Source organism: Lactuca virosa, chromosome 3 (genome assembly GCF_052849685.1).
Source record: "Lactuca virosa cultivar CGN04683 chromosome 3, Lactuca_virosa_CGN04683_v6, whole genome shotgun sequence".
Lineage (NCBI taxonomy): Eukaryota > Viridiplantae > Streptophyta > Magnoliopsida > Asterales > Asteraceae > Lactuca > Lactuca virosa.
In genome coordinates this window covers 152,102,708-152,115,144 of record NC_136428.1, presented here as the reverse complement: position 1 = coordinate 152,115,144, position 12,437 = coordinate 152,102,708, and the positions used below count along the sequence as shown (strand labels likewise).

Here is a 12,437-nt window from a genome sequence, read left to right as displayed (position 1 = left end):
CCTTTTGGTTCGGTTTCAACGAGTATTTTGCCCACTCCTAGTTGTTAGGGTCCATAATCGGACCGAACCAAAAACCTGAGAACCAAATTTATAGATATGAAGGAATCAAGAACCAAACCGAATTACATATTAGGTTTCCAGTCCGTTTCGACTCTAATTTGGTTTCTATGGATATTTTGCTCATCCGTTTTAGTAATTAACTTGAAAATAAATAAATTATTAAAGTTTAGTTTTGAGTGTTGAATGTTTGTGCCTTTGTGGTATACAAAATATTGAGTTGTGGGTTCATTTTTGGATCCAACAAAAAGGTGTTACCCGAGTGCAAGTTCTTTGTGTATCCATTTATGGTCACAAAGTTGTTGCGTCAAAACTACTTCGGGCTACGTGCCAATTGTATATCTTGTGGATACAAAACACAACTTTGCTTGTGAATATATGTGATGACGAAAAGTCAATTTTTATTCTTTTATTTAATTTTGTTTTCCAATATTACCCATCCTCTGCTTCCCACTACACCAGCTTCATTCTGTGGGCTTCAAATTCTCGATTCCTTGTAGTAAGTTTTCATCATTTCCATTCCCAATCTTCCATACGATTTCTTGCTGTGCAATTGCCTCGAAATTTCCAAAAACCCTAATCCCCAAATAACGGAAGGCGCCTCGTTGTTTCATTTTTGTTGAAACCAAATAGAAAGAGGCTGCTGCATAAATCTTCTTCAAGTTGCAAAATTTCATATTCCTACTCCATTAACTGCACAATTGTTATCATCAAAGTAGTCAAACTCTTGTTGTTACCTCTGCTATCATGTATGTTGTCTTTGCTCTCTAAGATCTTTCGATCTTTCGACCCTTGATCATTTTTCTTGTTGATCTGTGTTTGGAATTGTTATAAATCCGATTTGATGTCTCACTCTTCATGAAAAGTCTGCGTGCATTGTTGATAGAAATCATCCTGATTCCTGTTTGATGGTTGTTATAATCGTAGCAGAAAAATGGCAACCAGTATAGCTTCGGGAAGTGCCAATCTACAATTCCGGGAGACACGCTGCTGGCGACAGACTTCTTTCTCTCCAGTGGTGTCGCAGAGATGCTCTAACAAGTTTCCATGGTACATTTTAACTTATCAACAAATTTCAAGTTAAATTCGTTGAAATTTATCTACTATCTGTCACAAACTACAATGATTCTGCTACATACATTTGAATTACGTGTTTCTATTATATGTTTGTAGGTCAGATGGGGTGTCTAACAACTTAAAAATCAAGAAATATCATCATCATCATCCAATTCCTGAAACCCAAAGACCCTTTCAAACAGTTGTAACATCATGCATGAAGAACGAATCCACAACGTATTTTGATTTTGCTGTTATTGGTAGTGGGGTAGCTGGTCTTCGATATGCTCTTGAAGTTGCAAAACATGGAAGTGTTGCTGTAATAACAAAAGCAGAACCTCATGAAAGCAATACAAATTATGCACAAGGTGGTGTTAGTGCTGTGTTATGTCCTTCAGACTCTGTAGAAAGTCACATGCAAGATACAATTGTAGCAGGAGCTTATTTATGCGATGAAGAAACTGTCAGAGTAAGTGCCCATATCCCTATCTTTTTCTAACTTAATGAAGAAACTATACTTATTCATCAATCATTTTTATAAAAGTTATAAAAAAATGTGCAGGTGGTGTGTACAGAAGGACCTGAGAGAATTAGGGAGTTGATAGCAATGGGGGCATCTTTTGATCATGGAGAAGATGGAAATTTGCATTTAGCAAGAGAAGGTGGTCATTCACATCATAGAATAGTTCATGCAGCTGATATGACAGGAAGAGAAATCGAAAGGGCACTTCTAAAAGCAATTGAAAAGGATCCAAATATTTCGGTTTTCAAACATCATTTTGCAATTGACTTATTGACTTCTCAGGTTTGCTTCATAACAAATTCTAATACATGGCCTATATTTATAAATGACCTCATATGATTATGTTTATTACATGGTTTTGTAGGATGGATTAGACATGATTTGCCATGGTGTTGATACTATAAATACAGAAACACAAAAAGTGGTTCGGTTTATTTCAAAGGTGACTTTGCTTGCTTCTGGAGGTGCAGGGCATATTTATCCATCTACTACAAATCCACCCGTATGTTTATCTCATTTAATAGAGTTATTTCAAATAATCATTAATTCTTTAAATGTCAAAGATTCATGTAAATAAATGAGCGACATGTCAATTGTCATGTTACATGATTAATCTTTTGGTAAATTTTACAGGTAGCTACTGGTGATGGAATAGCAATGGCGCATCGAGCTCAAGCTGTTATTTCAAACATGGAGTAAGAAATCTCGTATTTTTTAGGTTGTGTATTTTTAAACATGATGGGACATGACAGATAGGATCAAAAATTGCAATTTTTTAGTGGGATAAAATAATTACTGTTTTTGGTGGGACAAAAATTGCTTTTTTTTAATAAAAGTATTTTTGCGGTTTTTGGGCGGCATAAAAAGTTGCAATTTTACATGGCACAAAATATTGCTATTTTTGAGTGTAACAAAAAATTTCAGTTTTTTAGTAGGACAAAAAATTACAATTTTACACACGCCACAAAATATTGCTATTTTTGAGTGTAACAAAAATTTGCAGTTTTTTGGTAGCACAAAAAATTGTAATTTTTTTTTTGTGTGGGACAAAATTTGCAGATTTTGGATGGGACAAAAAATTGCACTTTTGTAGGAGTTTTTATTTTATTTTTTTGCACTGTTTGGGTGAGATAAAAAATTACTATTTTTTAGTGGCACAAAATATTGCTATTTTTGAGTGTTAGGTTTTGGGCAGGAAAAAATTGCAAATTTTGTGTGGGACAAAAATTTGCAGTTTTTGGCTCGGAGAAAAAATTGCCACTTTTGAGTGTGACAAAAATTTGCAGTTTTTGGGTGGGACAAAAACTTACCATTTTTGGATAAGACAAATTGTAGTTGTTTTGGTGGGTCAAAAATTGTAAATTTTGAGTGGCACAAAAAAATTGCAATTTTTGGGTATGGCAAAATGTTGCAATTTTGGATCGGACAAAAAGTCGGAATTTTAAATTCCAATTTTTCGTTGGGATCCTAGTCCCAGTCCAATGCATGTCAAACGCAGTATAAACAAATGGGGACTTGAAAATAAGATTCTACTAAAAACTTAAACCTTTTTTTTTTTTTTTAGATTTGTGCAGTTTCATCCAACTGCACTAGCAGATGAAGGCCTCCCGATCCCATCAACCAAATCACGGGACAACTCTTTCTTGATCACGGAAGCCGTGAGGGGCGATGGGGGAATTTTATATAATCTTGACATGGAAAGATTCATGCCAATGTACGATGAAAGAGCCGAGCTTGCACCAAGAGATGTTGTAGCTAGAAGCATAGACGATCAGCTTAAAAAGCGTAATGACAAATATGTCCTTCTAGACATCAGTCATAGATCTAGAGACCAAATTCTTTCCCATTTTCCTAACATAGCTGCTGAGTGCCTCAAATATGGGCTTGATATAACTCGCCACCCTATTCCAGTTGTTCCTGCTGCTCATTACATGTGTGGTGGGGTTAAAGCTGGTCTTCAAGGAGAAACCAATGTTCTTGGCCTTTATGTGGCAGGTAAGGGTTTTTAATTTGCAATAAATATTTATAAGATTAGTTTTATTGATCAATATATGATGGAATGGAATGAACAGTGTAATGGAATGAGCAAGGTAATGGAATTGATCGTTGCATTCCATTGACGTGTTTGGTTCGTTGGAATGGAATGAGTCATTTAACATGGTTACGATTTATAATTAGAGAACTAATTGAAATTAAATCGACACATAAAGAAAAAAAAATGTTAATTTATAGGGTTAATCCTATAAAATAGCTTATATTTTGTGTTTTGTTACGGATTAAACCTCGATTTTATTTTTTCCTGAAAAAGACATTGCTTTTTTTCTTTTTTTTTTATCTGACTCTTTTAGTCATTTTTTTTCGGACAAAAGTTGCAATGGGGAGGGTTTTTTTAGAAAAAAGGGTTAATTTAAAAAAAAGACCTTATATTTTGTGTTTTTTCCGGATTAAACCTTGAATCTATTTTTTGCCTGAAAAAAACCTTGTATTTTTTCATTTTTTGTGATTTGGCCCTTTTAGTCATTTTTTGTCAAAAAAGTTGTAAAATGTGAGGGTTTTTTCGAGAAAAACTAAAAAGGTTGAGGGTTTATTTGGAAGCATTTAGAATATTCAAGTTTTTTTTTTTCAGAAAAACATACAAAGTTGAAGGTTTTTTCGGAAAAAATGAAAAAATACAAGGTCTTTTTCAGGCATAAAATAAATTTAAGGTTTAATCCGGAAAAAACACAAAATATAAGAATATTTTTTGAGATTAACCCAGAAAAAAATAAAAAAGTTTGAGGGTTTTTACAGAAACAGTTAGAAGATTGAAGGGTTTTTTCAGGAAAATAAAAGGACAAAGTTAAGGGTTTTTTCCAAAAAAAAATGAAAACATACAAGGTCTATTTCAGAAGAAAAAAAAAAAAAAAAAAAAAAAAAAAAAAAACAAAGTTGAGGTTTAATCCCGAAAAAACACAAAATATAAGGTCTTTTATGATATTAACCGTAATTTATAAAGATAAACTTTAATCAAATAAAGCTATATCGTTAAATAAATTGCACATGACCATATTTCATGTAGTTCATAATATATACTATATGTATTTCAAACGGTAAAAAAAAGGTCTAAAATCTTTGTCAACATGATTACATAGGTGAGGTTGCATGCACAGGATTACATGGAGCAAATCGTCTTGCTAGCAACTCATTACTAGAAGCACTCGTATTTGCACAAAGAGCCGTGAACCCATCAATACAACACATGAAAGAATCATACATAGATCATCAAACCGTTTCACAATGGTGGGACCCACCCGTTGTTCCCATGCAACTAGGGTCCATCATTCTCAGCAAGATCCTCAAAAGAACAAAACAAGTAAGAAACGAATTACAATCCATCATGTGGGCGTACGTTGGGATCGTGAGGTCCACCACATGGCTAAAGACTGCGGAGCGGAGGATTGGGGAACTTGAACTTGAATGGGAAGCTTACTTGTTTCAACAAGGGTGGGAGCCAACCATGGTTGGGTTAGAGGCTTGTGAAATGAGGAACTTGTTTTGTTGTGCTAAACTTGTGGTGAGTAGTGCGTTGACTAGACATGAAAGCCGTGGGCTCCACTACACCATTGATTTCCCACATGTTGATGAAGAATCAAGGTTGCCTACCATAATATTTCCTTGTTCAATGAATACAACTTGGAGTTCAAGGCAACTTCATAAGCAACAGATTTGTTAGCACACAAGTAGCTGAGAACCATTTATTATGTAATAAACCACAGGAAATTCAAAATAAAGAGAGATTAATCGTTTTTGTTTTTTTTACGTTGTGTAAACTTATGTTACATGTAATATTGTAACAAGATTGCGTTGAATGATTATTTTTGTGTTTTTTCGTCTGTATGTTTATTTCAAGTTTGGATCAAGCAATCTATCACGCTTAAAAGCGTTAGTTGAATTTCGGCCCTTGTTAAGAGTTTGGGCTTGTAGAGATTGGCCGAAACTTTGGTTCTTTCACTTCTTTGGTCATGTGGTGGTTTTATGAAAGTATGAGTAGAGTGTAAGGGTGCCATAAAGGACTTTTATTTTGAGTTTTTGATTAAAATAGGATTATTGAAAAAAATATTTATTTTGAAAAATATTTGCTAACCCCCATCAATTGTGCATTTGTGTGTCTATATCTTCACTTCATTAAAGCCGTCGAATGGTATATCCAAAAACAATTGTGCATTTCTTACTATATCTCAAGAAGCATTTATGTTTTTTTTTTTTTTTTTAGTTTGGGGTTTTAAGGTTTATCTTCTACTTTGATTTAGGGGTTTTTTTATATTGGGTGGAGGGATGAAGACAGTGAATTCGATGTTTGATTTAAGGTTTTTAGATTTTCAGATTTTCAATTTATGTGAAAACAAAGACGATGTTTCGATTTTGATTTTGGGTGGAAACGAAGACAAGGAAAAAAAATACACGTATGGCTCTAGTTTGGTAAATAAAAAATATATATTTAAAATAAAAGAAAAAATTAGAAAGTAATAAGAAAAACTGAAATATATAAGAAAAATATTAGTTTGGTAAATATTTTTCAAACTATACTAAATTGATACCCTATTTTAATCAAAAAAATCATTTTATTTAACTTTTAAAGGCTAATTGGGAAATTGATTTTATAGGAGTGCAATTGTGAGATTGGTTGACAGAATATTTAAAGGCCTTTTAAGTTGTAGATTTATTTGGTACCTTTCGCATGTATGGTATTGGTTAGTAGATAATTCTAGAACAATGTTTTGCGGCATTTTTTCGTTTGGTAAAATGTTTTATTCTTAGTTTGTACTTTGTACACCTTTTCTTTTAATACTAGTAATATTTACGAAATTCAATGATCCCTATCTTATAGGGAATTTTTAGAATTGGTCCCTGCATATCTACAAATATATAAAAAAATGTTCATGCGTAAGCAAATTTATAGAACTATACCCGATGTTTTATAAAATTAACAAAATAGTCCCTCGTTTATAAATGGTTCATGTGCTTATAGACATCAACATAAATGGTCCGGTCTAAGCAAAATTACAAAAATAATCCTTATGTTTTATGAAATTCCATAAGTGGTTCCTGTCTTATAGGGAATTTTTAGAATTGGTCACAGTATTTCTACAAAATTACAAATACAAAATTACAAAGAATGGTCCATGCATAATTCCGAAAAAATTCCGAAAAAACCCTCCTTAATAGCAAAATGTTACTATAACCCAATGAACTTATATTTTTGTTTTAAATGGTACTAATGTTTCTTTTGAGCTATCTAAGGATATAAATTCCTTATTGACATGCTAAAAAGGGTATTAAACCATTTGTTGTCCGATTTCATAGGTAAAAAAAGATGACCTAGCTATAAAAATGACGTGGCTATCTAAAATTTGTTATATAATTTATTAATTTTTATTATATAGTTTTGTGGTTTAGATATTCTTCAACACAAGTCGGTCAACTTCAAACTCCACCGCCAACAACACCACCATCCAGGCATCGATCTCCCATTACCAGTCCACCATCATCGTCTACCTATATGGGATTTGAAAGACGATTTAAAGCACAACGCAATTCTAGATCTGGAAAACAAATCTAAACTTGAAAATCGGTTGTAGATTTGACGCAACGAACATAGATCAGATTTGTGTTCTGCATCACGATCCGTCGTCTTCAAACCCCATATCTTGTTCTAGAAGAATTGATTTTTGAATGATTTTTTTTTAATTTCCAAATTTAGGCCGTTCAAGAACTATCATGTGTCCGTTTGTTCAGATACTCCATCATTGGGCCTTAATTCTTACAATAGTAATTCCTCTAAATCTGTGGGTATAATCACATTCAGGGGTATTTCATTATTAATATCGATGACTTGTTTCACGACTCTTTCGCGGAGAAGAAATCAGGGGGTGGATTTGGAATGGATACTCACTTCTTTTCCAAGTTTACCTTTCACAAAATCAACAATTTTGCGTCGCCTGAATGATAACTACCTGATAAATCAAGAAGAACGAAAAAGCTATCAAAGAGGATGATGATTTTCTATTGAGTTCTACGGTAAAACAAGATCAGAGCACATTCAATCAAGCTCTGGTCTTGATGATGCAGATCTGGCTAATATCATGTTCGGTGTTGATGGCAATAAAAAGATGGAAGTTTAAACCTTTAGATGGATGATAAGGTAACTTGATTGTCAACAAGACAAGAAGAACAAAAATCAGGTAGGTTTGCTGATGTTAAAGCAAAGAACAAAGAAAAACAATCTTGCATTGATGTCTGATTCTGATCTAGTAGTTGAATCGGTGTATGAATTAGAGCAACAAGTAGACAAAGAAAAACAATCTTGCAATGCACCTGATACTATGAATCAAGAGTATGAAAACTGAAAGATGTTTGTCATCGAGATTGTACGAGAAACAACTAAGAAGGTCCTTCTTCCAAAAGTCCTTGATCAATCGATTAAAGGTGAAGGTATTTCAGAAAGAGATCATCAAAGTCGCACAAATAAACTCATACTTCTGAGAAGTATTATAACTGAATTAGAAAAGGGAATGGCGGAGGTGTGGAGTCTGTGGTTTTTAGGGTTCTATTATTAGAGACACGAATTCTTCAAGATGTTACATGAGATGGATTTTAGTTAAATTTTTTTAGTTTAAAAACCACATCATAAAGTAAACCTGTAATTGCAATTAGGGCTGGCAATTCTCGACACAACCTGCGGCACGATCCGCAACACGACACGAAATAAATGGGTTTGGGTTGAGTTTTTCAACCCGCCAACCCGCTAACTGTTGAATTAGTGTCTAAGTCCATAACTATTTTGGTATGTACTTGACCCGATGGTGCATAGTCCTTTTGGGTTGTCTTCACCAAAGCAACTTGATAGGATGATTTATGGAGAAAGAGATTAATTATGATTTATTAATATATTATGAGAATAATATATTAAAGGAGAAATCATATTGTTTAATTAATATTAGTCAATAATTAATTAAAAATTAATTTTGTGGCTAAAAGAGATTAATTAAACTTAGGGGACTAGAACTATCAATTGTGTAATAGTTGAATATTGGGCTAATGGACTTCTTATTAGAGGGGTGGACGAATTCTATGGGGAAACCCAGTAGAATCGTCCAAGGCCTCTAAAGAAGGAGTCCATGGGTTGCTTAGGGCCTAAGCAATCAAATTAGGGTTTCCTTGTTAGATAACCCTAATAGCCTCACTTTTTAAGCACCCCTAGGGCACCAAAAACGTGGCCAACTGATTCCTTAGGGTTTCTAGACGTTTTTGAGTGCCTCTCTTCCTCTCCTTCTTCATCCTCTTACTCTTGGTGTTTGTGAGCCATTAGAGGAGTGACATTTGTGACTCTAAGCTTTTAGAAGCCAATTACTAGAAGGAATAGATTGTTATTACTACATAACAATCAAGGTATGATCTAAACCCTATTTTTATGTTAATATTGATTATCACATGTTAGATCTAGGGTTTATGGCTTTGGATGATTATTGCATGTTCATTAGACAAACTAGATCCAAAACTTTAGGGTTTGCATGTACACCATAGGAATGTTGTAGTGCTCAAAACCCATCACTAACCCGCCAACACGCCAACCCGTTTATTAAATGGGTCATATAAGGGTTTCTCAAAAAAATAAACGGGTTGACCCGCCAACTCGTTTATATATTTAATAAAAAAAATTATTTTATTTTTAAATAAATTTATGTATCAAGTATTAATATTTAATAAGTATTATATAATAAATTACTTTAGCACTTGAATTATCTATGTTTGTATTAATGTTTAGTTTGAACATGTGTCTATGAATGTTTTAAATATTCATTTGGATGTTTAAGACTTAAATGTCTAAAATTCGGATATGTTTGCATCAACCATCAAGAATTTATTCATATTTAATTGTCAATTTTATTTATGGAATCTGACCCACGAACCCAAATCTGACTCACGAACCCGCCAACCAGTGAACCCGTATAAATAAATGGGTTGGCGGGTCATATATGAGTTTATGTTCCAAACCCGCCAACCCGTGACCTGTATATTTAAATGGGTCGTGTTTGGGTTGACATATTTTGACCCGCCAACCCGTGACACGTCAACCCGAACACGACACGATTGTCAGGCCTAATTGCAAGGGAATGTCTTGTTTAAAAAGGTAAAAACTGAACATGAAAATTAGTTGACATAAGGGACCATTTAAAACAAAACATTAAAACTAGTTGGACTATAGTTACATTAATCCTAATTAAAATCATTCAAAATTAAGTAACAAAACATTAGATACAAAACTAATTCATAACCTAATTAAAAGCATACAAACATAATTTGGTACAAGTTTTAAAGCATGATGTACAACTAACTAATAAATAGAAGAATAGAGAGAGAAAACTAGGAGTGTTATTTGGTCGGCTTTTTTTCGGTTTAATCTCTTTGGTTTTTTCGGTTTTTTATATCTTAATACTGACCTTACCCAAAGCAAATAAGATTCGGTTTAATCGGTTTTGGTTAATTCGATTACTGTTTATTTGGTTCGGTTTACTGGTTAAACCAAATAAAATTTCACATGTGAAAATAAATATTAAACTAATAGAAAAAAAACTTTGTTAAACTTTTACCAAATGAAAAAAATACACTAATATTTAACATATTATTTTTGGTCTTTCACAATGTGTTGTCTTGATGTATCGATGTAGTCATACAAGTTGTAGAGGCGAGTTAATATAACTTTAGTCGTACATGAAAAGGAAAGAAATGACCAATGATTAATTAACATTTGGCTAATTAGTTGTGTTTAATACAAAATATAGCAATCATAAAGTTATAATGGTTAATAATTAAATAATCAATTATGAATTTTTTAGCAACTAATCTAACAATTTAAAAATAAAAATTATATATATATATATATATATATATATATATATATATATATATATATCTTATTCTTTTTTTTTAACCAAACTAATAAAAATTTAAAGAAACCAAAACAAATAAGATATTCTAATTCAGTTAACCAAATGAAATTAACCGAATAACTGAATAACGAGAACTAAATAAACCAAACATCATTTGGTTTGGTTTGGCTATTTGGTTTTGGTTTTTTATCACACCCCAAGACAAAGCTAGAAAGGGAGGAAACGGTTCTATCAACCCGCTGAAGAGAAACAAATGCTTGTGCCCACTTGACCCACTTGTTGAAGGAATGGTATCTTGAAGGTACCATTGGTACCTCCCCCTTTTTGCCATGTTGAAAAATACAAACTAGTATATTGAAAAATTGTTACAATAACTGTTGTAAGAATGGTTAACTGAGTAGAAATTTCATGACTGATATGTCGTATGTGATAATTATTCATTTAGACTTGTTGAAACCTGAGAATCATTGAGTGTAACATGAAAAGACATGGCAATAAGTAAAATGTTCTATTCTTTTGACGAATCGAATTATTCAATATTCAAGCTTCTTCAAACATACACTCTTGTGTACATTACAAAATAACATTACTTTGAAAACCACGGACATTGAATTTATTACAATAACAAAAACAAGTAGTACAAGAAAAGGAGTACATGGACATGTATTCAAAACAAGAAGTTTAATTCCATATCGATGATGCTTAATTTTGCTGCCGGAATTGCCCATAAACATTTCTTATATGCGACTCACAAACCTTGTAGACCCATCATTGAATTCGGGAACGTGCTCTTAAGCTTGATCCATGGTCACACTGCTGCCCAAGTTGAGAGAATGTTTAGGGGGAAGAATGTTTAGGAGAGAGGCTCTTGTTTTGATCAAACTCCTAAACATACACTCCAAACCATTCTCCATTTCTTCAAAAAGGCTCTCTAGATCCCCATTGAAAATTTGAACCTGACTTTTTTCCTCAGCCGTTCCTTTGTGAATCATTTTTGAAACTATTGACCACCTTGTCGACTTTGACTTTGCAACAGATCCAGACAAGAACAACAAAAGTGACCTATAAACAGATGACCTCACGACACCAATATCCCTTACTACTTTGATAACTGATAGAACATGATGATCAAGATCTATTGGAGGCATGCCTCCAATCTTTTCATCAATTGTCTTCAAAGATGAAATAGCCTTTTTGGTGTCTTTCTTCAGGTTCTTCATGAAGGATGTTGCGATGCTTACATCTCCTTTTTTCCTTCTCACAGCAGATTGAACGTCTCTAGCATTTTCTTTAACTTGTGACACCAAATCTCTTGTAGATTCACATATATCCATAAGACTGATGGATTTATCCAACAACTCATTAACCAATTTCGTATATTGGCTATGAGTAAGAGCTTGCTGGGTCAAAGGCAAACTAAGAAGAGTGTCGACACATTCATATAAACCTTGTAGCCTCACTAGTGCACCACAGATTGTATCTGCAGTAGGAACAGATGACGTTGATGCCTCCCATTTTCTGAATTCAGATATCTCCTCTTCAGCCTGAATAGTGCTTGGATGTGCTAGGGCTGGCAAACTCATCGAGCGGAAGTGATGAATATTATTTTCTGTTGAAGAAAAGGTAGAAGCCATTGTTTTATGTTTCTCTCAATTGACTCTTGAATTTTGTGATGTGGAAGTAACGGGTTCAAAGCTGGTATATATACAAAGTGAAGAGGGATTGAATCAATCACAGAAAACAAATGCCAATATGCCATGTGAAGCCTACATGTGCACTCCAATGTAATAGTTGACTAATTACTGGGCATTATGTTTATTACTGATCATGGAATATATACTATTCTCTTTGGTATGTCTCATGTTTGCTTT

General features: G+C 33.3%; 2 protein-coding genes across 5 annotated transcripts; one reads left to right on the top strand and one right to left on the bottom strand.

The window, feature by feature from the left end:
- The first annotated feature begins 425 nt into the window (after positions 1-425).
- On the top strand, positions 426-5,504 carry AO (L-aspartate oxidase). Of its 4 annotated transcripts, none has more exons than XM_079085745.1 (8): positions 426-556; positions 985-1,107; positions 1,231-1,582; positions 1,676-1,918; positions 2,001-2,138; positions 2,270-2,331; positions 3,201-3,631; positions 4,768-5,504. In XM_079085745.1, exons 1-8 carry the CDS (start codon positions 441-443, stop codon positions 5,346-5,348), a joined length of 2,046 nt encoding a protein of 681 aa, XP_078941871.1. In that variant the 5' UTR covers positions 426-440; the 3' UTR covers positions 5,349-5,504. The 4 variants fall into 4 exon arrangements, with proteins under 4 accessions (XP_078941871.1, XP_078941873.1, XP_078941872.1 ...); XM_079085747.1 differs by having other exon boundaries at positions 470-806; positions 988-1,107; XM_079085746.1 differs by having other exon boundaries at positions 470-806.
- A 5,853-nt stretch (positions 5,505-11,357) lies between these two features.
- Positions 11,358-12,200, bottom strand: LOC145164181 (uncharacterized). Its single transcript, XM_079082907.1, has one exon. It carries the CDS (start codon positions 12,198-12,200, stop codon positions 11,358-11,360), a length of 843 nt encoding a protein of 280 aa, XP_078939033.1.
- Between the last annotated feature and the right edge of the window lie 237 nt (positions 12,201-12,437).

What these genes read in the sequence shown, in the direction of transcription:
- AO (XM_079085745.1), top strand. Translation starts at nt 441, where the DNA reads ATGACGAAAAGTCAATTTTTATTCTTTTATTTAATTTTGTTTTCCAAT. An exon ending in GCTGTTATTTCAAACATGGA is followed by an intron (nt 2,332 to 3,200) that starts GTAAGAAATCTC and finishes TTTTTTTTTTAG; the next exon opens with ATTTGTGCAGTTTCATCCAA. An exon ending in TCTTGGCCTTTATGTGGCAG is followed by an intron (nt 3,632 to 4,767) that starts GTAAGGGTTTTT and finishes ATGATTACATAG; the next exon opens with GTGAGGTTGCATGCACAGGA.
- LOC145164181 (XM_079082907.1), bottom strand. Translation starts at nt 12,200, where the DNA reads ATGGCTTCTACCTTTTCTTCAACAGAAAATAATATTCATCACTTCCGC.